This window comes from Lepisma saccharinum, chromosome 4 (genome assembly GCF_977018435.1).
Source record: "Lepisma saccharinum chromosome 4, izLepSacc3.1, whole genome shotgun sequence".
NCBI classification, from domain to species: domain Eukaryota; kingdom Metazoa; phylum Arthropoda; class Insecta; order Zygentoma; family Lepismatidae; genus Lepisma; species Lepisma saccharinum.
Window position 1 is genome coordinate 77,485,670 of NC_139232.1, and position 26,383 is coordinate 77,512,052.

The following is a 26,383-nucleotide window of genomic DNA, read 5'->3' on the forward strand; positions in this document are numbered from 1 at the left end:
AAAATGTTCGCTTGGCATAATAGCCCAGATATTTAGACTCCATGAAAATATTGCATGTTATTTTGCAGATTCTGCAAGATACCCAGACTCCAGAAAAGTATCAGGAGGTGCTGGTGATTAAATTTGAAGCTATACTTTCCGATACCACTAGTATGTGTGTTGTATTGATAATATGCTAGTTCTACTATAAGAATAGAATGTGAACTGAGAAAATAAGTTAAAACACTACAGAATGGTCCACACTAACCTAGAGATGCCAGTGAATTTGTTTTAGCAAGAAAAGTGGGAATAGCAGTTACATTGCAGTCTTGTATTCTTCTGTACACCCAATCTGTATATGTATGAGTCTGTTAATGTCCCTGTAATTCTTGTGGAGGATCATAACCTAATTTGGACTGATTGTCTCATTTTCCTGTTTGTTGAAATCATCAGGTGAAGAAAGCTTTCTCTGCTCTTGTTTTATGGACCTGGAGTTCAGTAGTTTCATTTGTATGGCTGTGATACATTTCATGTTTCAAATTCTGTGATAAATGCTGGAGAAGAAATATTTCAATTTATTTATAACTTGCTACATTGATATGAAGTGTCACTGATGCCTGCTGATACCTAGGGTCTCCGGTGAGGATGTTGGTATTGGTTCCATCTCAAAATTAAATGCCTCAAAAATAGTTATGAGTTCTTGTACATTCCTACACAAGATGATGGTCACCATTATTAAAATAGGGTTATAAAATGAACTACGTACCATTCGTTGATACTGTTTTACTTTCTGTTTGTGTTTTGATATGATTCATTGCATGCTGTTTTCTGTAGTATTGCTGTTGTGGAGTTACAGTGTAGGTAAATTGTAAAAAGTTTTAAAAAGCGCAGAATAAAGTTACTTGTCCTCTATATCTCTCAATAAACCACACCCTTAACAGTAGTACTCCAGAAAAAGGCACATGCCTGTCATATTGAAACATTAAGGAAAACTTTCAAAGCTACATAATGATTTTTGAATTCTAATTTATTTTGTGCAAATGGATATTCAACTGAAATGGGGATGTTGCAATTTGAGATTTTTCTAACATTTTAGTGTCTTATTGTCCATGCTATTACAACTCTCGTTACAAATAAAAATACATTACAAAAAAAAGTGCTAGTAATGATTTCTGGAACAGTCATTTTCCAGTGGCTGCTTTGCACTGCCACCTACCAACCCTTTCATCTCAACTTGTTTTATTCCTTTAATCTGCGTGTTTAGTTTCAAGAGCTGAAATGTTGACTGTTTCAGCAAGATTATCATCTATCTCAGGTATGCTTTATTTTTTTTTTTTTTTTCCAGTTTATACATATTTATTCATACAAAGATTGTAACTATTTATTGCAATCATAGTCTTATTTGGTTTTAGCTTTTCATCAATTAAAGGCATGGAAACACAAAAAAACTCTAAATAGTGTTATAGCCAAAGTGAAGATGTCAAAAACTTCTTAACGAAGCAGGGAAAGAGACATTGAAGGGAGAATGATGCAGTGCCAGCCATAGTACCATACAGAGTGTCCCTACTCACTGGGAAGTTGTGTGAATTATTGGCTACAGGAATTATGCATGAATTTTTCCCCGCAGACGTTAAAAATTGCAACTTTTATTAATAATCCAAATCCCATTGAATTTATACATATTCACAAATGCCTTGAGGCAAGTTTTTCAGTTTTTTTTTATCGATGAAGGAAAATAAAGCTGTGTGGAAAATAAAACAGAATTCTCTGTCTGTTTACTTTGTTAGTGTCCTTTGCAGAACAGTCTATCTGACAGACAGAAGATTATTGCAAGATAAGATATCTTGAAGTTTATTAGGTAAATTTGAGTTTGAAATTCTTGTACAGTTAATAATTTTTCGTGGCTTATTATATCTCATAACATTTGTGACTTGTGCTTGTAGATGTATTTCGAGTCTGAGTATGTGAAATGACAAATACAATCTCTGCACCTTAAATTAAATGTTTCAAATATGTATATACTGTTTAATTGAATTAGAATTTTTGGATAATTGGAATCACAACCTCTTCGTGCGTATGTGTGTGCATGGTGCAAGGTGGTGATACATAAGGTTGAAATAGAGAAAACATCTGCTTGTACCCTTGAATTTTTTGAAAGTTCACCTTGATAACTGGGACTGACCAGAAAGCACTGGATAATTACATGGAATATTAAAATGTTTCCGAAATGCATGCTGCACGGACACACACCTGTTACTGTTGTAATGTGCTTTTATAGCGAATCTGTGCTGTGCCTCATTCATGACTCCATCATAACTGAATGGTAAAACAGGGGCTGCAAGATAGTGGTAAGTGACTTGTTACCTTGGATGCAATAATTAGCTGTATCCAGTGTTGCAAAATTGACCGATTTTTTGCCGCATCCTGTATTTACAGTGTTTTTGAGTTTCCATGCTTTTATGAGGTGAGAGGTAACATCAGAGGCATCTAATATCCAATGCAGTTAAGTAACTGAAGCATAAAGATAAGTAAGGAGAGAATATCAGCGACAGAATAGGCAATGGAAAAATTGTGGTGTGCACTCAGCCATATTCATCAGATATGTATGAAACTTGAGGGGTGAGATGATAGTGTGTGTGTGTGTGCTGTGTTTATGAGTGGTGAATTGGTACCATTATCAACATGTTTAATATTATGCTGAATAATTGTGTGTGCATGCACTGTAGTGAATATTGAATGGTGATAGTGCATGTCACTTTTTGCAGGTGATAATGTCTGGGAACACAATAACGAAAACAGTGTACATACCAACTGCGTTGAAAAAAACAGAGGCGGCAGCTCAGGAAAACAACAAAAGTCAGGTGTGTGCATGTCTGTGTAAGATGCAGGGATTTTTTTTTCCATGTAATAGAACACTTTATGCTTACAGCATAACCTATTGAATGGCCACGGATATGTGCATGCAGAGTGTGAAAGTATTTTCCATGGAAGTGTAACCTGTAAATTAGTGTGTTTGGCTTTCTACTGTTAAGAGAGAATTCACACCCAAGTGACACATGTCATGTGAGAATAATCAATAACAGTGTTTCATACCATAAGGGCATGACAGGCCACATAAATGTAAATTTGAGTGGTCTTTCTTCAAGTGACACTACACATGTTACTTGTCACTCTGGTGAGAAATCCTCTTATTGCATAGCATATACCAGAAAGCAGATTTTGGAAACAGTGATACATAGAACATGTCACAGTCTGGATAAGCCATTTAATAATCATTTTGCATTGCTGGTGACCCCCCTTACACCCATGAGAAACTGGAAAAATTTGCATTTTTTGTGAAGATTGTGTTCAGTGTAAACATTTTCAGTTTTATGTAGTTTGCAGAGATGTGTTATAGCAAAGTAATATCTGGTTTTATGTGGAGCCATTTGTCACATCATGATAACGTAATGGTAATTTTATGTTGTACTTAGGTTAGGAGTGTTAAGTTTAGTGCTGTTTGAATTGCCACATGAATTTTGTCTTTATATGTTGTTTATGCTACATGTATGTTATTAGATGTTGCAAATTTAAGACATCAAATTTTTCAGTATAGTTACAGGATGACTTTTGGGGAGGAAAACATGCAGCAAGAAACTGAATGTCTATTTTAACATATGATATGATCAATTGCAATTGCACTTGAAAAATGGGGAGAGAGTCATCATAGTTACTTTGGCATGATGTCACCTTTTGCCTAGATTTCTGATGACAATTTCACATAATTGCAGCTCAGTCACGCCATTGGCACATAAAATTTCTTCTTTGAGTTTGACAGTGGTTTTTGGATTTGTTGGCGTAATCCTTACCTTTCGTATAGCTATGAAGAAAATCATCAATTTGTTTGATTTTCCATTTTTTCTAAGGGGTGCTTATGCAGACTCAGCTGAATAAGTTATCAGGAAAGCATATCAATAACCCGTGGCTCTACAGCCCTGGAAGGTCCTTAGCCTATCTCCCGGGTGCCAGTCTCCCTCCCACAATCCTACTTAGAGGTGTGGGGATCTTCAACCAGTAATGGGGGCGTCGAACCCCCAGCTGTTATAGGAGATATTCGTGACCATGTTACGCTACCCACTCGTAGCTTCCTAATTTCCTCACGATGGTGGGTTGCCACAGGTCCTATGCACAGGCTGAGAACCCAGGTGGACTCAAATTCATGCCATCCTGCAACCGGAGTTCAAAGCACAGTACCTTAGACTGCATGGCCATGGAGGAGGACAAAAGCATATCAATACAATATACTATATTAAAGAAAAAATACCCAAGGGTATACAAAGACTTGAAGAGATGTTACTGTGTTGGTCGTAATCACAACGCAAAACACAAATAATTGTGTAAAAATATAATATAAATTGTTTGTAATAATACAATCAATTTGCATCTATTAAGCCTGACATAACAAGACACAATGCAGTACTAACCTTCTCATTAAATTAATATTAAAATTATTTTATTATTATGTGAATACTGCAATACATTTTTTCTGTAATTGTAACAAAGAACTTTGTTTAACAACTTTAAATAAATATTTGATGAACTTCTGGACTTAAAAATATCTAGTTAAATCCAGGAGTCTGCAACAACATATGACCCACTATATGTGGCAAACAAGTTTGGTGGTATCTAATGAATCTAGAGTTGGACTTTTTATTGATACTATAGAATCATCAACATTATTAAGCTTCCATAAATAATTTTATTTGTGAAGCAAAATCTAGCCTCGTTATTTGGGTACTTGTTCTATGTATGTACGAGGGTAATTCCAAAAGTAAGGTCTCCAATTTTTTTTTTAAATACGGAGAGACTTTTAATGTCAATAATGTTTATATCATTTTAAAGTTTGAACATTTATCTATTTTTCTACATAATCGCCATTTTGTTCGATTCATTTTTGTACGCACTGCGGCAGTTTTTGTATGCCCATGTCATACCAGCTTGCCGCCATGTTGTTGAGGAAGCGTTGAACCTCATCCTTCACTTCATTGTCGTTGCTGAAGCATGTTCCGTTCAAATGTTCTTTCAACTTGGGAAACAGGTGGTGCCAAGTCCAGACTATAGGGTGGGTGGGTGATAATGTCCCATCCAAACTGTTGGCAGGAGAGCGACTGTTTGATGGGTGACGTGGGGGCAAACATTGTCGTGGAGAATGCTTACGCCCTTGCTCAACATTCATCTTCTCCGGTTGTGAATCGCCCGTCTGAGTTTTTTCAGTGTCTCACAATAACTGTCAGCGTTTATTGTGGTCCCAGAAGCCATGAAGTCGACCAACAATACACCCTTTCGATCCCAAAACACAGTTGCCATGACTTTACCAGCAGACTGTTTGTTTGAATTTTCGTGGCTTGGGCAAAGAGGAATGCCGCCACTCACGTGATTGTTTTGGTCTCAGGTGTGAAGTGGAACAGCCAGGTTTCGTCACCCATGATGATCAAATCCAAAAAAATATTCTTTTCGTCTGCATACTGGCGAAGAAAATTGCAGGAAGAGTCGACTCATTGCCATTTGCATTCTTCAGTTAGCATTCGCGGGACCCATCGTGCACACACCTTCTGATATCACAACTTTTCCGTCAAAATCTTATGAATCATGCTTCGGGAAACCTCACGAACCAACGTACAGAGATCATCCAGCCTTTTGCATTCAAAATCCGAATAACTGCGCGAACTTCGCACTTGGCGGTAGCTCCATGACAAACGGCTGGCAAACCAAGACTGAGCGTCCCAGCGAGGTGCGCGTGGTTTTGTTTGGGAGTGGGGGAAACAACCAACACAAGAGTGTTGCCAACTGCCAAATAAAAAGTTTCGTTGTATTTAAAAAAAATTAGGAGACCTTACTTTTGGGATTACCCTCGTATTATACATGATTGAAGTATGCAATGCTTATTATTTAGAAATTGTAATCACAAAGTGGTAGTAGCTCTTTTCTGTCTTGTATAATTGCTTAACTCTTCAGTTAATTGTCTTCGGAACTTAATTTTGACTTAATTTATTTGAATTAGTATTTATGTGCATGCTCACGTAATGTTGTCAAATACATATTACACATGTGTATTTTTGTGCATGAACATGAAAAAGAAACATATAATCTCACATGGTGATGGTGTAACATTAGCGTTACCTTACATTTTCATTATGACATTCAATTATGATTATTGTATTTTGTAGTGATGGGGCTGATTACGTTAGTTGTGATTATCAGATGATAATGGCACATCAGGTGATTAGTTTGTAATTTTGTTCATGATTTTTCGGATTATTTGTTTGTTGTTTGTGCAAGCCTTAGATGACAAGGACTCATTAAAACAAATAATGCACAATAAAACCACCAAGGTCAGACATTTCACCAGTTTCATGCCGTACATTCAAGAAAGAAAATGATAGAAGGTAAAGACAGGTATAAGAAAGACCCACTGATTTCATATTACAGATGAAATGTATTATTTGAGTGTGTCATTACATCATAAATTTGAACCTGCTTTTATTCAAGATTGCAATTTCAAACATTAATAACATGAGTATTTTTGTTAAAATTTTAATTTTTTTTATGGTCATACTTCTCAGTAAAGTGAAATGTTGTTCATTCCAGGCTGTGGCAGCCATAAAAAAATCTCAAGAAATATTAGCTGCAAAGGAAACTTTGAAGAAGAAACAAGAAGCAAAGCGAAAGGTAAGTAAGTGGTTATATATAAATAATAATAATCCTTAGCGCGACAGCCCATGAAGGGCCTTGGCTTACCTACCGACTGCCGGTCTCCCTCCCACACTTTCCTTCGTCACCTCTAAGCGTGGAGATCTTCAACCAGTATTGGAATAGTCGGGGGGTCAGCCCGACATATCCCCAGCCGTTATAGTAGGTCGTCTCGACCGGATTACGCTCACTCACTCTGAGCTTCCCAATTTCCTCACAAACAGGGTTATTACAAATTATCTTCCTGATTTCACACACATGTAAATCACGTTTAATGAAACTCATATAAAAAAGGTTACATTAATGTAAAGAGTAACTCATAAAGTTTTATTTGATTACCTCACAAGTGTTCAATGTGAGCCCCTTTTGGGCAACTCGACACACACCTAGCCTGTAGTCACGTTCGTGCCAACATGCTCTAGCATATCACAATCGACTTCTGCAATGGAATCTGTGATGCATACTTGCAGATCAAGCATGGTCTGTAGAAATGGTGGCTGGTAGACTATCTTTAACAAACTCCCGCAGGAAGAAATCGTAGGGTGTGAGGTCCGGGGAACGTGGAGGTCAATGAAGAAGTTCCTTATCGTTACCTCCAGTGCGGCCAATGCATCTGTTTTGTAATCAGTTGTTGAGCTCACTTCTGACTTCGTAGTGAAAATGTGAGTATGCGCCATCCAATTGAAGGATGCTGTGGCAATGTGACGTGTCCAGAAATGAAATCCCATTGATCGTTTGCTCAAAGAAAAAGACAGGGCCGTACACTTTTTTCATGAGTTACTGTGCATAACACATTCACCTTTAGGGGAGTTGCGCACATGTTCCTCGTGAGCATGTGGATTTTCCGTACCATAGATTCTCATGTTATGTTTATTAACAGTACCCGACAGGTGAAATGTGTCTTCATCACTAAACACTAATGATTCCATAAAACCATAGGTTTCCATTACAGTTTGCATTCTGCCACAAGAAGAAAGTTGCGGCACTTTGTTGTTCGTTTTCAGGGCCTGCGGGACTGTAAATCAGTAGAGATAACATTGCAACCTTTTGTGCAGAATCTTCCAAACAGTTGGCTGCAGTATTCCCAGTTGCCTGCTGCCTCTGACGGTGAATTTTTTTGAACTGTGTATGAAACTTGCACAGACCTGTTACACTGTTTCCTCTTTTACTGATTGGCTGCCAGTTGGCTTTCTCTTATAGATGCATCCCCTTTCTTCAAAATCAGAGAACATTTACATTTACGAATCGAATGCCCACTGGGTGGATCTGCATCAAACATTGTACGGAAATGTTGCTGCACAATAATAACAGACTGGTATATGTGGAAATCTAACACACAAAAATGCTTTCCTGTCTTCGCCGGCAGGCATGTTCTCTCTTAGTTATTATGCAGCAGTGTTACCAAACGTATCTGAAATGATATGAAATAAAACTTGTGAGTTGCTCTTTACATTGATATAACCTTCTTGAATCTGAGTTTCATTTAAAGTGATTTACGTGTGTCTGAAATCAGAAAGATCATTTGTAATAACCCTATACTTTCCTTTGTTTTCTTTCTTTACAGAAAAAAAATGTTAGTTACTAACTTGTCATCACTTATTTGTATTCATGAACATTTTCCAAGTATAACTGTACTGAAATTTGTAACCATTTTTAATGTAAAGAACATGCTGCATAAACAATGTGATATCAAAACTATAAATTGTCGGTATGTGATCTTTACAGTGATGGTTGCAGGTGTATTTCTCATTCATGTTTTCTATCAGGATTTTTCTAATTTCTGTGCACTACATGCCCTTTCATGTCATGAATAAATATGGGAGGTTGTGTAGTCATCACTACACTTGGGCCACCTTTATTCCTAAGTGTTATGAACAAGTAATCAAGGGTCCTGGGTTCGATACCCAGTGGAGGTACATGGTTCAGATCCCACTATAACTGTAGGTCCAGTCCGAATTAGCCTACATGTGCAAAAAAGTGGGCTTAAAGCAAAAACTCAAACAAAGAATAAAAAGACCTGTTTGGCTATGGGGATGTTTAATGTCATATAATATTGTTAAAAAAAATGAAATCTCACTTTTACTTTTATAATACCAGTTTATCGACAGGCTGTAATTAAATTGGTCAGTTGAGTGTAATTTGAACCCTTTGACTAGTTTCCACCCCTGTGTGTATCTTTGTGTTGAAAAAGTATTATCATTCACTTGTGATTTACCTAACAGGAAGCCATCAAGCTAACAGCCGACCTGCGTAAGAGAAAGCAGGACCTCCTTGAGAAGCAGCTGCAGCAGCAGAAGGTCCTGATTGAGAAGCTGGAGAAGAACAGGACGGCGTTGAAGGAGAGCGAGAGGGACTCCATCATGGCCACCATCAAGTGTCTGCAGGAGAGCATAGAGAACATCAAGAAAGATATGTCTGGGGTCAACCAAACACCCACCAAGAAAACAAAGGAGGAGGTAAGTAGTATATGCTATTGAAAAGCATAAAAGCATGTTGCCCTGAATTGCAAAGCCACTTTTTGCAGGTACCTAAAAAATCTGCAGCTTCCATTCTTCTATTTTAGAATTGCTAAATTGGATGTTATTTAGATATTGTTTGCTTTCAGATAAATTCAGTGCTTTTCACTGTCAAGTCGCATGTTGCAAACTGGATGGAACATTCGCGTAACTGGAATACATGGACAGTTACAATTAAAACGAGGACGTACCTTGTTACAAGAGGTTTTGGAAATGTTGTTCTCCTGCTTCCACACATTTTCGGCAGTTTTTAAATGTTCACTAACACACATCAGTTCCTTTTCCGAAATTGCTTCATTTTCACTCCTGATGTTTTCTTTCAATTCTTCTAATGTATGACTTCAGGTTTAGAAGCTTGGTAGCTTGCCGCACAGACATCATGTAAATGTCTGTTTCTTGTGCAATGCGCCGGAGGGATTTTTGAGGAGTGTGTTCCAATCATTTCCAACATCATCTAATTTCTCCTCGGTAAGCACATGCCATTTCACCCTTCACTTCTTATCAAGACCAGACCCTGTTTCCACAAATTGTTCACAAGTTTTCGAACATTGTCTCTGTGTGGAACAATAACATCTGGGCATTCTGCTGCAAAATGCCTTCTAACTTCCCTACAAGAATTTGTAATGACATAAGAGTCGCACATAAAAATTTGTTGTTTTAAATTGTACATATAGCGTGACATTATTAGACTGCAGAAAAGGACCAGTAATACGTAAACTAAAACAAAACAATCTAAAACACTCGTTAATACTTTAACACTTCAGAAACACTTGCAAACTGGACACCAACTATCTGGATACAGAAGCACTGACACGTCCAGTGCCAAGTTCAGTGTACAGCTGTGGGTCTAAGTGCCGGCAGATGCACGCTCACTGCGCATGCTAGCTGCCACTCCACGGGCAACTTGACTGTAATATCATTTTTTTTCTAATATAATTGCTATGTCTGTACTGAGCAATATAAGTACAGTATTCATAATAATGCTGTGTATTCCATTTTTCCCATACTATAGTTTTTGGCTACATTGTTTTTTTATAAATGATCTCTTCCGATTTCCCCTGTTATTTTGCATGGTCTGCTTTTTTTTTTTGTTTGCATAGTCAGTTTTTTTGTGGTAATTTTAGGCAGTCTCAGTCCCATCCACCTTGAATCATCAGGACACTATTGTACTTAGATAAAGGTATGAGTCAATACCAGTGCCAATGTATTGGCTGGTACCAATAGTATTGATATTGGAAAGTATCAGTTTAAATGTAATCACTGATTTTGGCTTATATTTTTGCAGAAGATGGAAATTATGGCAGCTCAACAAAAATGCCAGCAGACACTTTCACAAAGTCTTAATTTCTTAATTATCCTGGAAATGATGCAAAACTTCATTAATTTCATTAATTTATGGGGATAACTGGGTTGTGTGATTAAATAATTATCATGTGTGAAATTGTGAATATTTTATAGCAAAACCTTGAAAGAGTGATATGTGGAGTTCGAATTAAAAACTGTATTTTATAATTTATAAATATTCCAAAATACTGAAGTATCAGTATTGGTGGAAATCTGTAAGAGTATTGGCAGTGTTATTGGTATTCGCTTCGCTCTACTTAGGTACTACCATTTATAATTGCTGCAATGTTCAAATATTGTTACTGATATTGGAGGGAATCTAAGATTGTTAATAATAAGAACTCGACACTATATTTTTAGTTTTGTTTTTTATTGTTTACATGAGCATTACTTACAATGCGTTTGTTCGCAAGAAACTCTAAATGTTTTCCACTTGGCAGGCACAGAAGGAGATCCTGGATGCTGAACTGGACCTGATCACCCGGCAGCAAGAGGGTGGAGACACTTCGGAGCTCCAGAAGAAGGTGACAGAACTCAAGATGGAAGCCTGCTCTCTGGGACTCCTGACCAGCGCAAGAGGTGCACGAGCAAGAGGCCGGGGAAGAGGAAGAGCAAGAGGACGAACCAGAACAATGTTTTCAACCAGGTAAGGTTTTTTATGCTTAAATTAGGGCTGAGCAGATACTGATACCATTGCATCAGTTTTGGCTTTGGAAAATAGGTTGGAATGTAATCACTGGTATAACCCAATACTTTCTGGAGCCCAAGAGGAACACAGGGTGTAGCTTTTCTGAAGACTCTGATGTCAACCTCCCTTCCACATAGTACACCCTGGACTGCATTTTTCAGACTCGTGAGGCTCTGGCATGTGGACCCACAACCAGTATATTTCTCTAAGGTGCTTGTGTTATGTGATGTCCATTTGTGTTTGTCCTTTCAATTTCATCTGACCACCATTCAGGCTCATCTTTGCAAGGAACCAAAAGGGGCAGAAAAGCAAAGTACAAGAAATCAAATCAATCTAAATATCCTGAAAATTATGTAAAATGCAGAATTTTCTCAATTTTTGCAACAGTTTTGTAGGTAGTAATGGATTTTATTATGCGAAATTATGAATATTTTAAAGTAAAACTCTGTGGTAAAGCTCAAACAGAAAGCTTACATGCTATCTGAACAATTTTCAAGAATCGGTGGGAATCTGTAAGAATATCGTCTTTGGTATTGGTGTCTGTTGAAAGTGGTATTGGCTCAACCCTAGTTCGCACAATAGATTTGGGCATGCATTTTTGTAATTTGCAACAAAAAAGTGTCAGTTGTCTTGAATCTGATTTAGCACAATATGTAGTTCATTGGGTGCCACCAGGAAAGCTCAGCGTTGGAGCAAAGCAAGGTTTGAAGCCCACTGGAGGCACTTGCTACGCGAGTGTTGAAAAGTAGCAACTACCACCTCAACCAATAGAATTTCCCTTGCTACCTGCAATCAACAGAGTTGTCTGCTACATGCAAGATTGTAGACAGGAGGAACATGTCAACTAGTTTGAGGGTATAATATACAAGATTAACTAAAGGTTAAAAGATTAAAAATCGGTAACTTACGTGTGTGAGCATGAGAGCTAGGGATGTGGGACAGGGGTCGGGCAGGGTATACCGGTACTGGTATTTATGCAGATCGATAGCATTGTCGTCATGTAATCTTTGCTTCTTGTACTGTGTAATTTCAAAAACTAATTACTTTTAGTTTCATTCTTCGTTACATCCCATGTCCTGCAGTGCTCCAAATAGCATAGCATTTACATTTCATAATAAAATTTTAAACTATTATTTCTCGAAATCGAAGGCTGATACAGGAATTTCAGTTACACCACTGTAATCAGCGTGACAAGTTCTATCGGAAACAGTTGCATTCATTTTGGAAAGAGAAAAAAGTTGTAAATTTGTTACCCAATGTTTTTAATCTTTTAACCTTTAGTTGATATTCGATTGTGAGCAATTTGCACATTATCAGTATGTTACCGATCTCTAAAATATACAAGATGGGTTATGATTAGAGTCATCAGTGTGTACATAATGGTACATAATTATTGAAGTAGGTAAAGTTACCCATGCATACAGCACCGTGCCATGAAGGCACATGAAGGGGATGTGGGGTTATTACCCCACACATTCTCAATTGTGACCATTTTGGATGTGATGTGAATAACCCCACACATTCCCGATCGTGACATTTTGGAGGTGATGTGTTTTAGTACAATGCTCCAGCTGTCTTTGCCCCCAGGTACCCATTGATTTGAGGCTGGGTGAGCCCCAGAGCTGCTTTATGCGAGAACAAGGCTGGAAAAATTCCAACCTTAGATCATCCACCCTGGGAATCGAACTTGGGTCTCCCACGTGGCAGTCAGACAACCTACTGACTAGACCACTGCAGCTACCAATTATTCAAGTAAATTAATATAAATAGATCTGCCCTTTAACATTTGTGCCAAGTTTGAGGTACAATATGAAGAATATAGTTTGCAAGTTGATTGTCAATTGCTACAGTAGTAAATATGCATGTTCTCAAATCTGCATCCAGGAAAGGCCATAAAGGATGTTTGTGAGTGTCTTATTCATCAATTTCATCATGTCATCATTCATCCCCATCTTCATAAATTAGCCAAAAGTGGCACAAAAAGCGAAGTAAAATAAAGCAAATCAATCATCAATAATGTTTTGATTTGAAATTGTCAATATTTTATAAACTACCATACCAACAATGAAGCATTGATACAACTGCTCGGTTTTTTGTTTTTTATCAGGGGAAGAGGAGCCTTCTCCCTAGGCGTACGCACATCAGTAGATCACAGGCCAACAAAAGTTCTTGTCTCTGGATATGAAAATGACGAGAAGCTTGACGTTCTGGCTCATTTTGCTGTAAGTACTTCTCAAGCAAAAATTATACTGTGGCATATTTCTAATTTTTTGGGAGCAATGACTGGAAAGAGTAGTTGCATGTTTATGTGTGTGTGTGGTGTTGGCAGGGGGAGAGGGGGGGGGGTGAGAGGAGGTAGCAGAAAGGCTTCTGATTTACACTGATTTTGGACTTTCCTGATGGCATAGTGATAACGTTGTCACCTTGAAATCAATGGGTCCCCAGTTCAATACCCGGTGGAGGCACATAGTGGTTTGGATCAGACTTGAAACTGTAGGTCCAGTCCCAATTAGCCTATCACACTCAACACACTGATTTCAGATATAGTTGAATAGGTAGTGTAGAATTTTAACCAAAAGCATCGACAATACATAACAACAACTGAAATTATCAAGATAAGAGATCTCTACTTGGAATTTATTAATACATACAAACATCACAGATGTGTGAACATACATATGTAATAAATATGACAAAAGCAGTTCAGTAACACAAAGATACTAGGAAAACAAGTCTTACATTTCATCAAGTTTGCCATTTTTAAGTAGGTCTGTGCTAATTGGTAGATTGAAATTAAAATTTCTACTGTGTCAACACTTAGCTTATTGCCATCTATCACATCTCATAGTAACAAGCTTATGAAAAATGTGAATATTATGGTTTCAGGGCCATGTTTTCTTCTCTGCTTCTTTAGTTTACAGTGCATTAATCCCGAGTTTCAGTATAAAATGAAAACATTATATTATCTTCATAAAATTAACCTGTATTTTGTTCAATAAAAAGGTGTATCATGACTGACTAGAGGGATGTTGGATGCCAGATAATATTTCATTATAAAATTCCACTTCAAAAATACTAATTTATCAATAGGCTGTACTTCAATTGTATTTTATTTTTTATTAGTTTCCACCACTGAACAATCCTCTACTCCGTGAAAATAACAGGCTCTACAAAATAGAATATCTTTCAAATTAATATATTTGTGTTACTGAACTACTCTCATGTCACATTTGTTATTATACCTCAGGACTTTTTCCCTGCACGTGGCATGTATAATTAGGATTAGCTTTATTTGAGAGCATGGAATCATAATTTTATGGCAGCTCTGATCAAGGAAAGTTGGGAAAAGAACTAAGTGGAAGCATGTAAGAAATGCACAGGAACAGCAGTTTCAGTGATCCTTGTGGGAAATTTTAGTCTAACAGAGAATTAATTGTATCACCACAAACATTGTATTTCTGAAACTATTTTCCAGGCAGTATAATTCAGGAGAGTTCAGCAGTAGGTCACGTGCAATGTACACTTGTAATGTTACATTCATCTCAAGTGTACCGTTGTTGTGAGAAGCATACAAAGGATGAAACGAACCACACCCAGTTGCTGGTATTTTAATGTTTTGAAGCAAGTCTCCCTCAGTGGCTTAATTTGGGTTTACAAGAGCTATTCTGTTGTGCAATGAATATAGCATTTTCTATGTTCAGTAGATTAATTTGGTAAAAGTGTGTTTTTTCTTTTGTTTTTAAAATAATTTTCAGAACTTTTATAATTGAAGTTATCCAGGTGAAGAATTAATTTTTGTACCATTCAGGAAAATAAGGAAGAAGAGGAAGATACAATATTTTCAGAGAAGTAATAACATATTTAAAATAAAAGAGGTAAAAGTAAGTGCACTAGCAACATACGTATAATGTTATTCCTATGCATATGAGTACCAGGATTGGAGTCAATGGAGGAATATCAGGAGTTTTCCCCTAATGAACAAAGTATTGGAGTCATGCAAATGTTTAGTTTAATCCCTATAAGGGATGATTTCTACCTGGTACCTCATCACAAGATATTCATGTTTGTAACATGAAAGATATCGGTTCTCCACAATGGTGCAGTGATAATGCTGTCACCTTGTAGTCCTGTGTTTGATCCCTGGTGGAGGCATTAGTAGTTTGGACTCCACTTCCAACGGTAGGCCCAGTTCCGATTAGCCTGTATGTCCATAAAGTGAACTTAATTCCTGGCACATCAACCACGTACGGCTACTCTTTAAGACATCGTTGGAATATGCTAGCATAAATTAGCCCCAAAATTCACCCTGCCCTCAACAAAGTAATCCCTGGGCCCCTTCAGTAATATAGTGGTAATGTCACCTTGTAATTAAAGGGCCCAAGATTTGATCCCCAGTGGAGGCACATTGCCCAGTGGTTCAGTCCCAGTTAGCTTACCTGCAAATAAGGTGGACTTTTTAGAACCACGGTGGCCCAGTCAGTAGGTTGTCGGACTCCCATGTTGGAAATCCGAGTTTGATTTCTTCAGTAAATGATTTCAGGTGGAATTTTTGCCCTGCAAGGAGTGGTCCTGGGCTCACCCAGCCTCTAATAAATGACTACCTGAAGGCAACCCTTCCAGGTAAGGGTGGCCAGAGTATGGTGCTGATCACATCACCTCCACAAATGGCTGTGATTTTGAATGTGTGGTCCTAAGTACCCCCTTCCCCCTTTCTCCCTCCCTGATATGTATATATCTTCATGGCATATTGCAATGTCAGGATAGGAAAGGTCAACTCTTGAATTCTACACACTACTTCCCTCCTAGTTGTTGTTGCATATCTTGAATGAAAACTACTATTTGAAGAAATTTCCAACACTCATGGTGCAGAAAACTCAAAATGCAGCACTTTTCATACACAACTAATTGAAACTTCCTGACTAAGTGGCTCAGTAAGGTAGCATGGTGCTCTTGGACAGTGTTGAGAAAGACATGTGAGCCTCCTCTATGCAACAAACTGTTAATTTTTCTTCAGTCTGTCATATGTAACAAAATTGCCAAATGCTGTACTTACATCCCTACTGTATTTTTGTGGCTTGTTACTTCTCATAATTCATCTGTAGTAAGTGATTATTCAAAAGCTGTCATTGACAGTCTGGCAGGAATGTCATTATTTAGAAGCAGTTCTACATAGATTTGAAGAAAATTAATTTTATCACCTCTGTTAGGGAGCTTTCAGACTAAAGCAACACTTATCACTTGGAAGTGAACCCTACAGGAATAAATGCAAACTTTTGTACCGAAGAGATATTGCAGGCTGCACATCTCACTTGTTGCTTGTGAGCACTCAGACTGATCTGTTTTCTCATGCATTGTGTCGTATACATGGAGATTTTTTTTTTTTTTAACAGACTGGAGGAGCCTGTGGCACTTGCTGCTTTGGTGTGAAACCATCATGTCACTTGTCGCTTGCCATTTGCAGTTTGTCACTCTGGTCTGAGAGCTCCCTTAAGAGATTAACCTCATTGTAATGAACCCAAGAGGCCCAAAATTAACAAGGCCTCCTTAATGGTGTAGTGGTAAAGTCATCACCTTATAATCAAGGGGTCCAGGGTTCAATACCCAGTGGAGGCACATTGCACAGGGTTCGGATCCCACTTTAAACTGTAGGTCCAGTCCCTATTAGCCTATCTGTGCACAAAGGTGGACTCAAGACAAAACTCAAAAATAGCGTAGAATAACCAAAATAGAAAGATAGATAGATAGAAATGAAGAGAGAGATGATCCACAAAAGTTCTAACATCAGTTCAGCAATTTTTTCAGTGCACATGTTCCAACTCTTTTATACTTGTATATGTACAATATTAGTTCCAGTATTTCGCAAAATGTATTTGAATGTTTAGTCTACTTCTAATTATCATTAGCATGTTGTTCAAGAGCATAATTAAGTAATTGCCTTACAGCAATACGGAGTAATTGTGGACTACATAGCTGATGACAGCACACCGTCTATCGTACTGAACTTCAAGACCCGGAAGGAGGCAGAAGTGTCAATGATTCAGGGAAGGAACTTCAGGGACCGGACTCTCACGGTGACCTGGTACATCAGCGATAACCCTGGCGTGCTGCTCCCCCGTATCCCTTCCCGTTCAGGCGAGGCAGAGGAGCAAAGCTGTGACGATACACTGGTCGAAGAGGAGGAGGAAGAGGTAGGAACGATGATTTTTTTAGCAACTGTTCTGGAATGAGGTGATGATGAGGGATGAAACTGATTTTCAACAGGAATGAAATCATGCTGCAGTTCTTGCAAGTTTAACTCACAACTGTAATGAAGATTGATGGGGGAGGGGGGAAGGATGAAACGTATCTTCCATCACAAACATGCAGCCGCAGCCTTAATTGCCATGCTTTTCACTTTTCTGAACTAATTTGGTAACAAAGGTAAAGTTCACCATGCCATGAAGGCACATTTTAGGAGATGTGGGGCCAGTAGACCCCACAAGTTCTCAATCTCTTGTCATTTTGGGGGTTGGTAGCAGCAGCATGTTCAAGTCACCTTTACCCCCCAGGTACCCATTGATTTGAGGCTGGGTGAGCTCTAGAGCCATTTTATGTAGAGACAAGGCTGGAAAAATTCTGGTTTTAGATCACCCACCCTGGGAATCAAAATCATACGCCTTACCAACTAGACTGTTGTGGCTCTCTAATTTGGTAATATTTCACAAAAATACATTAACTTTGCAGAAAAGCAGTCATTTCGCATTACTTCGTGAATACCACTTGTGCATATTTCACACTGAGAATGCCATTAGGTGCAGCATCCTAAAAATTACATCTGTTTATCAATTTCACATTTTTGTGAATTGTTAAAGTTCAAGGCACCTACTCACAACCTTCCCAGCCCTAAGGAAGGATCAAGGCCAATTCAAAAATTTGCATAACCAAAAGAAGGTATATCAGGATTCCAGGTTTTCCAGTCCAAAAAATGAAATTTTTCCAGACGTTTATCATCATGATTTTTTATTTTGAACCTTGAGTTTTTCAATTAAATATATAATCCATTCATTATTATGAATATTCACTTTCACAACTTTTTTTTTAGCAAATTTCATTCTACACACACAAGAACATGTGAAAATTCGAATGTATTGGGTGCTACAATCACATGCATCTAGCCTTCAGGCTAAGGTAACAGAGGTACATTATTTCACCATAACAGATCTCCACAATATAAAAACAACAGAAAAAGTTCATAAACCATACACAATTTTTCATTTTCTGGCAGATTTATAGTGTCACAGAAAATGCTGCTTTTTTTTTGCTTACATTTATGAGTACACAGCATCTAGAGAAATTTTTGTTCCATATATGAGGGTCATTCAAAAAAATAAGTTTCCCTATGTAATATTTTTATTTGGTAATATATACATGCAAACTCTACATGTCTAGATAAGTTTGAGGAGGTATCAAAAAGTTTTGCCTGTTGAGGTATAATTTGTTTAATAATGGAAAGATTGAAACAGTGAACATACATATAGTTTGCCTGTAGTGTCCTCTACTCAGAGTTACCCTTCCACACAGTTGCCATCACATCCGATTCATTTGTGCCAGCGTTTTATCCAGCCCTCAAAACCAGTTTGAAAAAATTCCACAAAGCACTCCCTGCCCCACTGTTCAGAGCTGTTTTAACCTCCTGTAGGATATCGAATCTCATGCCACAAAGCACAGACTTAGCTCAGACTTTATGGTATCCCAAACTCTCAATCATTGCATGTGCTGACCCATAGGACATGTGCAATGCATCAGAAATTTCCTGGATGGTGATGCTTCTATCCTCTCGAATGAGCTCATCATCCCTGTGGCGGTTGTCGTCGGTCAACAACATTGATGGCCTGCCACTCCTTATCATATCCACACTTCGGTTTCTCCCACTTTGAACTTAACTACTTAAGTCTGAGCTAAGTCTGTGCTTCGTGGCATGAGATTCGATGACCTACAGGGGGCTAAAACAGCTCTGAACAGTGGGACAGGGAGTGTTCTGTGGAATTTTTTCAAACTGGTTTTGAGGGCTGGATAAAATGCTGGCACAAATGCATTGAACGTGATGGCAAATGTGTGGAAGGGTAACTCTGAGTAGAGGACACTACAGGCAAACTATATGTATGTTCATTGTTTCAATCTTTCCATTATTAAACAAATTATACCTCAACAGGCAAAACATTTTGATACCCCCTCGTACATACCTGTACTACTTTTCAACATAATCACCTTGCACATTTAGGCATTTGTCCCAACGCTGCACCAGCTTATCGAAGCCCTGTGCAAAAAAATCCGGGCTCAGGCTTTGCAACACTAGTCTTACTGCAGCCTTATTTATCACTCCAACGATGTTCTCTTGAATTCGGGAGTGAAGTGATGAATGAAGCTCTCATCACCTGTCACAGTGGCATTTCCTTCTTCCTGGTATCACGTTAGAGCATCAAGGCTACAGCCTATTCTCGTCTGAAGATGTTCAAAAGTGAGTTGTCGAGGAACCCAAACTTTGCGGTATCACAAGTCCTCATGGATGATGCTGTGAGCGGTCTCAAGGGAAGTGTTCAACGTGTTGGCCACCTCATGAACCTCAATTCTTCTGTTCCCCCGGATCAGTTCATTCACTTTTGCGATGTTGTCATCAGATCGAGCCAGTTGAGAGACGACTGGATCGAACTTCATCAAAAATCCCTACTCTGCCTTCGGTTAACATGTTGCACCACCTGACCTTCCGCACAGACGTTGCAGTGTCACCGTACACAGCAACCAGCTTTCTGTGGATGTCAAGCCATTTGCCCATTCGTACTGAATCACGGCATGCACTTCTTCCTGACACCAGCTGTCCAATACACATGCACCTGCCATGCTGCCTTCCTCTCTAATGGCGCGAGCCCGCTTGCACTTTCACGTCTGCGGGAGAAATGCATATTGTTCCTTGAAGGAGACAACTATGTGCATAGTGTTACTCAATTATTTTTGTAACAAATTTTATGGCACAGGGAAACTTATTTATTGAACAACCCTCGTAGGAATTCTATAGGAAATGCCAAGACTAAGATCTATAAAATAATAGACAATAACCTCATCTTCACCAACCTTTCCGATAATTATGACCATATTGTCATCCCCGGCCGGTTCAAATCCAGGAATTTTTTCTAACGATGGAAGCGGCCCTGGTGCCCACCCAGCATCGAATAACATGGGTACCGGGGGGAAACCCTGGGGGGTAAAGGCGGTCAGGGGCGTGATGCTGATCACATCACCCCCAGTCATGACCGGATCAAGAAAGTGTGGGGCGTTACCCCCACACCTCCTATACACCTTCATGGCGTGGTGCTAAGCACAGGGGAGCACTTTACCTTTTTTTTTTTTTGTCAATGTACTTTAGTTATCAATCAGATATCTGGACTGCAAGTTTAACTTTGATATTATTTCTAATATCTAGTATTATAAAAGTGAAAATTTATTACAGAAATTCAAAGGAACCATAATTTTTCACAAGACTGAGAATCATAAGAACGAAAGAAACAAGTTTCTAAACGGAATCTTTGTTGGGAGTGGAATCACAAGAACTGAACCCAGAAGTAGAAGTGAACTGCGTATTCATTTTCCAACTTTTTCTCTTGCGGACTCCAAAATGCATGCAAAATGCATGTAAATTCCAGACAAACTGCAAAATTTCCCTGTTTTCCAGATCCATAGCAACCCTGTATATGTTATGACTAGAGCCCGGAAGTTCAGGCATTTATTTTCGTTAAAATAGGCAGGCAAAAAGGCATTCATAATGTGGTAAATAGGCACTAAAAATGAAAAAAGGCAAAATAAACCGAAAAAAGGCACATTTAGAAGTCGCTTACTTTTATTTATAATTTCTGGCAAAATGTTAAAATCTAAATTGGGAAGAGCATTTCAATTTTCTCCGTCTTGATTGCACATAACTACAAGGTGCTTTTTAAGTTCTAAACATTAATTGATAGTCGTCTGTCAGAGAGAATGTTTTTCATAATAGAAAATGATCTTTCTACTTCGACAGAAGTTATTGGAGCATACATATAACAAGCTAATGTAGCTGGACTCATTTTGGTAACAGCATTTTCACCTTTTAGAATATCACAAATTGTTTTCAATTGTTTCAAGTCCTCATTTTCACTCACTACCTGTTAGCACTTTTCCGCAACAGCTCACCCCTTTTCTCCTGGCACTTCCATCATCTGCTGCATAGATTCCTCGAAGATTTTCATGGATGCTATAATAGTAATTGTCTTGGCAATGCACCATAATGTGCAAAAATAAACTTGAATAGCACAGGATTTTTTTCACTTCACGAATTGAAGCCGCTTCATTTTCTAGAAGAGCATCGATCACCTCACTGATTTTTTGAAGGTTGTTAGCATAACATATAGCTGCTGATATCCAGGTTCCCTATCTCTTCAAGACTGGTTGCTGAGGTAAACTAAGCTCAATCGATAAGATTTCAGAAATATTTTCTTTGTGTTCGAAATCAACCTGTCCACTTCAACAGTCAATCATGCACAAGAAATGTTAACCGAAAGGCAATATACTGACTCAGCATGAAATACTTTTTTCTCACACTTTTCTCCTTCAGCAATGTTGAAACATGCGTGAGTTCAATATTACTTAAATAAGGCGAAAATTATTCACATAATAAACGGAAGAAAAATAAATGCCAACAACGTTTTTTGGGAGAAAAATAATTTATATACACATTTTTTTTAAAAAAATGTCAAATTTCATGGAAAAAGGCAAAAAAGGCAATATAATTAAAAATAGGCAGTGGGGTCCCAAATAGGCAAAATAGGCAAAATGAAAAGGCTTCTAAAACATTCGAAACAACATAAGAAACGTATATCCGGAAAAATTTTATCAATATATGCAGTAGATAAAAAGATGCATTTTGCCAAACTTACGGGCATATATATAGTTATGACTATAGTTTCAGTTAATTTTATCATGATGACATGTGGCATCAAATACTATTTTTTTTTAAAAAAATTAAGAGCTGCACTTCTACTAGAGTTGAGCTGATAGAAGTGACAATGTATTGGTATCGGAAAGTATTACTTGGAATTCATTTACTGGTACCACATAATACTTTTCTGGCATGTTCGTCTTTCATGGGGCCTGCCACATGACACTTTTACTGAGTATAATTATCCTGGAAATTATGCAAAATTCAAAACTTATTTTTATTTTGCATCAGTCTTGTGTGAAAAACTACATTTCGGAATTACAGGTTGGCAAAGTGATGCATGTTATTGGAGTGGAACCACTATGTGCCTCCACAGGGTATTGCACACTAATGTTAATCAGCATTTTGAACAACTTTTAATTGTTACGTATGAGAAGGAATCAGTTCAAAGTGGCATCAGCTCAGCTCTACTTATATTTAAGTATTAACAATTTAAGAATTTCCATTGTAACTTAACTTGAAATTCTGTGGCTCTAATTCTCTGCGAGTCCAATGCAGAAATGAAAGTCTCATCTTTTTTAATGTGAAAATAAATAAAATATTTTATTTCGGCAGCTAAGCTGACACCAATATAATTTCATTGAACATTCATCTTCAATTTAAATTATGCCAATTAGTTACAATAAAACTTTACTATTCCAATATAGCTAGAAGAGTATTTTTAGATTATTTCAGTCATCCCACATTTGGCTGCAGAATTAATCAGTATTTTGCATAAGTCATATGATACTTCAAACTTTAGTAATGGTAGTGGCAGTAAAGAAAATTTAAATTTCATGTTTTTTTTGTATAATTTGCATTTTGTGCTTGATTTCACATAATTCAATGATGAAATATGGCAGAAAATGTGTGTCATGCCTCTCAAAAACTCCCCATTACACATATGAAGGTCTGTGTATGTTGAATTGTTTTACATGAGGGTTATTGTGCATTGGCAATCATAATGTTTTTCTTTCTTGCTTTTAGGTTACCCTTGGAGAAATTGGCGAGGACATTTTATTGCAAGATGACGAGGAGGAGGAGGAAGATGGCGAAGACAGAAGCTGGCGACGATAGTACAAGAGGATGAATCTGTAATCTATGCAAGGAACTTCTTAACATGGCAATTGCAAGGACTCATTGCTTCTGTTTTCATGAGTTTGTAGAGAGAGAGAGAGAGAGTTTCTTTTCTTTTTTTTTGACTTTGCAGCGAATTTTCTTTTAGACGTGTGTCGCAACAAATTTTATGTACATAAAGAAGTCATGAGATTGAAGGTGATTTTTGAAATTGGCATAATATATTTTTGCTTGAAATAATACAACAGTGCAAATTTAGGTGTTATTTAATTATAAAGCATAATTGCTAAAAAAAATTGACTACTATCAAGAATGTGTTTTAAACACAGTTCTATTGTTATTGAAACATGCATTTTGTTTCTTGAATTATTTCAATGTGGTAATTCTTATGTACTTTGTATTACACCATGGAAGTACACTTACTTCTCTTTCATTTCACTCAACATATTTGGTGATTGTTTGAGTCAGGTATTTTCTATGTACTTTTGTTGTTATGCTGTGTTTGAATTTTAGCACTAGAATTTTTCTTTTGTTTGTATATTGTGTCATAATATGGAGAATGGTCTCCTAAGATATTGCTTTCTCAAGCAGTATTGTGCAAAATTAAACTGATGTGGCCAATGAGAAATGTGTGGCATCTTGTAAATGTACCAGTAAATTTTTGATTGTAAACATTTGTAAACCTGTTTGTGTGTGACAACTAAATGTGACGAAAAAATAGAAAAAATGGAAAAGAAAAAATATGACAAGTTGAAAGAAAAAAAAATAACTGAAAAAAAAGTATGATGATAAAAAAATGTCAAAACACAATTTTACACAAAGAAACAAAAGATGGGTAGACAAAAATATGCTTTCTTGTAATGTCTACCCCACAAAAAAGATCTTGAAAGAGCGGATTGTCCATAGCATCTTATGGTGGTGAAATTTTATTTCAGGGAATTTGTAAAAGACATTCATCTTTAAAGGAACCAGTGCTTGTAAGCCTTATACCAGCAGCATGTGACTTAAGTTTGTCAATTCTCTGGAACAGCTCTTGACATTCCATTTCTGTTTTCTTTATCATTTAGGTACATGATGAGGTATGGGCACTTACATTCCAATGCAATGTTGAGTATTGTAGGTTTGCTGAAAGCTGATACATCTGAATTTAAAAGCACAGGCTTATCAAATATGAGAACACCCCCCTTCCCCATCACTGAAAAAAAAACCTGAAATGAGACCTCTGGTTGAAACAGTCAAGACTTTCTCAGGAAGCAAACGTGTTACCTTCTTTCGAACACAATTTAATCCAGTGCAGAAAGGAATTGATCAGTGACATATCACAGTAAGTATGCACATAAAAGTTTCACTTATCCGATGCTCTCATCTCCCTCAAACATCATAATTGCATTTTCTCAGAAATTTGCTCATAACTCGAGAACAAATCTTTTCTTCTCCAAAAGAGTTGTGAACAGGATGGTAGATAAATATACTCTGTATGTTACATAGTACTTATTTATTTTCGAAGTTGGAAAACATGAAATTTCTGATCAAGGTGTCCTGGGTCTGATACCCTGTGGAGGCACATAGTGGTTCCGATCCCAATTTAAACTGTATGTCCAGTCCTGGTTCATAAAGTGGACTTAAAAACAAATTCAAACAAGCAAGCAAATTCCTGAATCCTGACATGCATTTTGAATTCTGGATGGAATAGAATTTTTCAGTGACGCATTTTTATTTTCTGTTATGTTCCAATTTTGTGTTTTCAGAGCTACCAAGGAAGCTGTGTGTACCAAGTGCAGAAGTATTTTTCTACTTTTTCTGCTGCTGTTGTATGTTTAGCAGCCTAAGAACAAGTACTATTTTTTTTAATATAAATGTTCATGTCGGTATAACAATTTAGTGGATTGTGTAGGTAAAACTTTATATTTCCATGCTGCTGTTTTCATTTACATATGAAACTTCACCTACATAATACTTTGACTCTGTTTCTGGCATGCTACCATGAATATTTAGTGAAGTTGAGCTAATGCCGATACTTGATTGGTTGATTTTACTTTGCTTTTTGGCTAATTGTGAGTGGTGATATAATGCAATTGATGAAGGAAGACTCACAAAGACCACCTGTGCTCAGACTGGGATTCAAACCCATTAGACCTAGCATCATATTACATATCAGCTAATGCTGATACTGCCGTGGTAGCTCAGTTGTTAGGGCATCTGACTACCATGCGAGAGCCCCAGTGGGTGGAGAACCAGGAGTTTTCCCACCTGTTCAAGCGGCACCAGCGGTCACCCAGCATCCTATAAAGTGTGTACCTGGGGGGGTAATGGTGGCCAGGGGCATGGTGCTGATCACATCACCCCCATCTTTGGCTGTGATCAAGAAAGTATGAGGCCCTAACTCCACACCCCCTATAGGCCTTCATGGCATGGTGCAAAGCACAGGGGAGCACTTTACTTTTTTAATGCTGATACTGTTCTTATGATAATTTATTGAGTATATAATATTAATCAATCTAAACTCTTGATTTTTTTTAAAAAAATGTGTGTGTGTGTGTGTGTGTGTGTGTGGGGAGTTTACATTTTCATAAAAAATGCACCCAAATTCAAGAATATTTATGGAAATATTGGATTGTTAAAATTCGTAGCAATTTTACTCCTATAATATCATTTGATACCTGTCAGTCCTATCCTTAATATATATCAGTTTATAAGTAAAATTATTGATCTGGTATGTTAACGATCAACTGATTCAACAAACTATGTGATTCACAATTCAGATTTTTTTCCCTACTACATGGGATCTGATGTTGCAAACAAGAATTTTCAAATGTTTACCTATTATAAAAGAAGAATCTGTGTGCTGTTAACAAATATCAACTTTTTGGACAGCCTTAAGCAGCCCTCCTTTTTTAAATATATTTTTCGTATTATAAATGGTGAATATAAATGTATTTTCCAGTACAAAGCACAAGAGTCAGTCTCGTGTCAAAGAGAGGGTAAGGTTATTTGATTGATAATAGAGAGATCTGTTTGGTGATTATGAATGCTCACTCCATAATTATTATCTTGATTGTATTTGGATCT

The 26,383-nt window shown here is 37.5% G+C and overlaps 1 protein-coding gene across 4 annotated transcripts in view; it reads left to right on the forward strand.

The window, feature by feature from the left end:
- The window catches only part of swm (Zinc finger protein swm), a 103,857-nt gene extending 79,537 nt beyond the window's left edge, over positions 1–24,320 (forward strand). For 2 of the 4 annotated variants that reach the window (XM_083120819.1, XM_083120821.1), the window contains exons 13-19: positions 2,745–2,840; positions 6,607–6,687; positions 8,931–9,164; positions 11,009–11,214; positions 13,364–13,478; positions 17,199–17,444; positions 23,225–24,317. In XM_083120819.1, the coding sequence (XP_082976945.1) occupies positions 2,745–2,840; positions 6,607–6,687; positions 8,931–9,164; positions 11,009–11,214; positions 13,364–13,478; positions 17,199–17,444; positions 23,225–23,314 (1,068 nt within the window). In that variant the 3' untranslated portion in view covers positions 23,315–24,317. Of the gene's footprint in view, positions 1–2,744; positions 2,841–6,606; positions 6,688–8,930; positions 9,165–11,008; positions 11,215–13,363; positions 13,479–17,198; positions 17,445–23,224 lie in introns of all 4 variants that reach the window. The other 2 variants (XM_083120822.1, XM_083120820.1) reach the window with 2 other exon arrangements.
- The last annotated feature ends 2,063 nt before the right edge of the window (positions 24,321–26,383 follow it).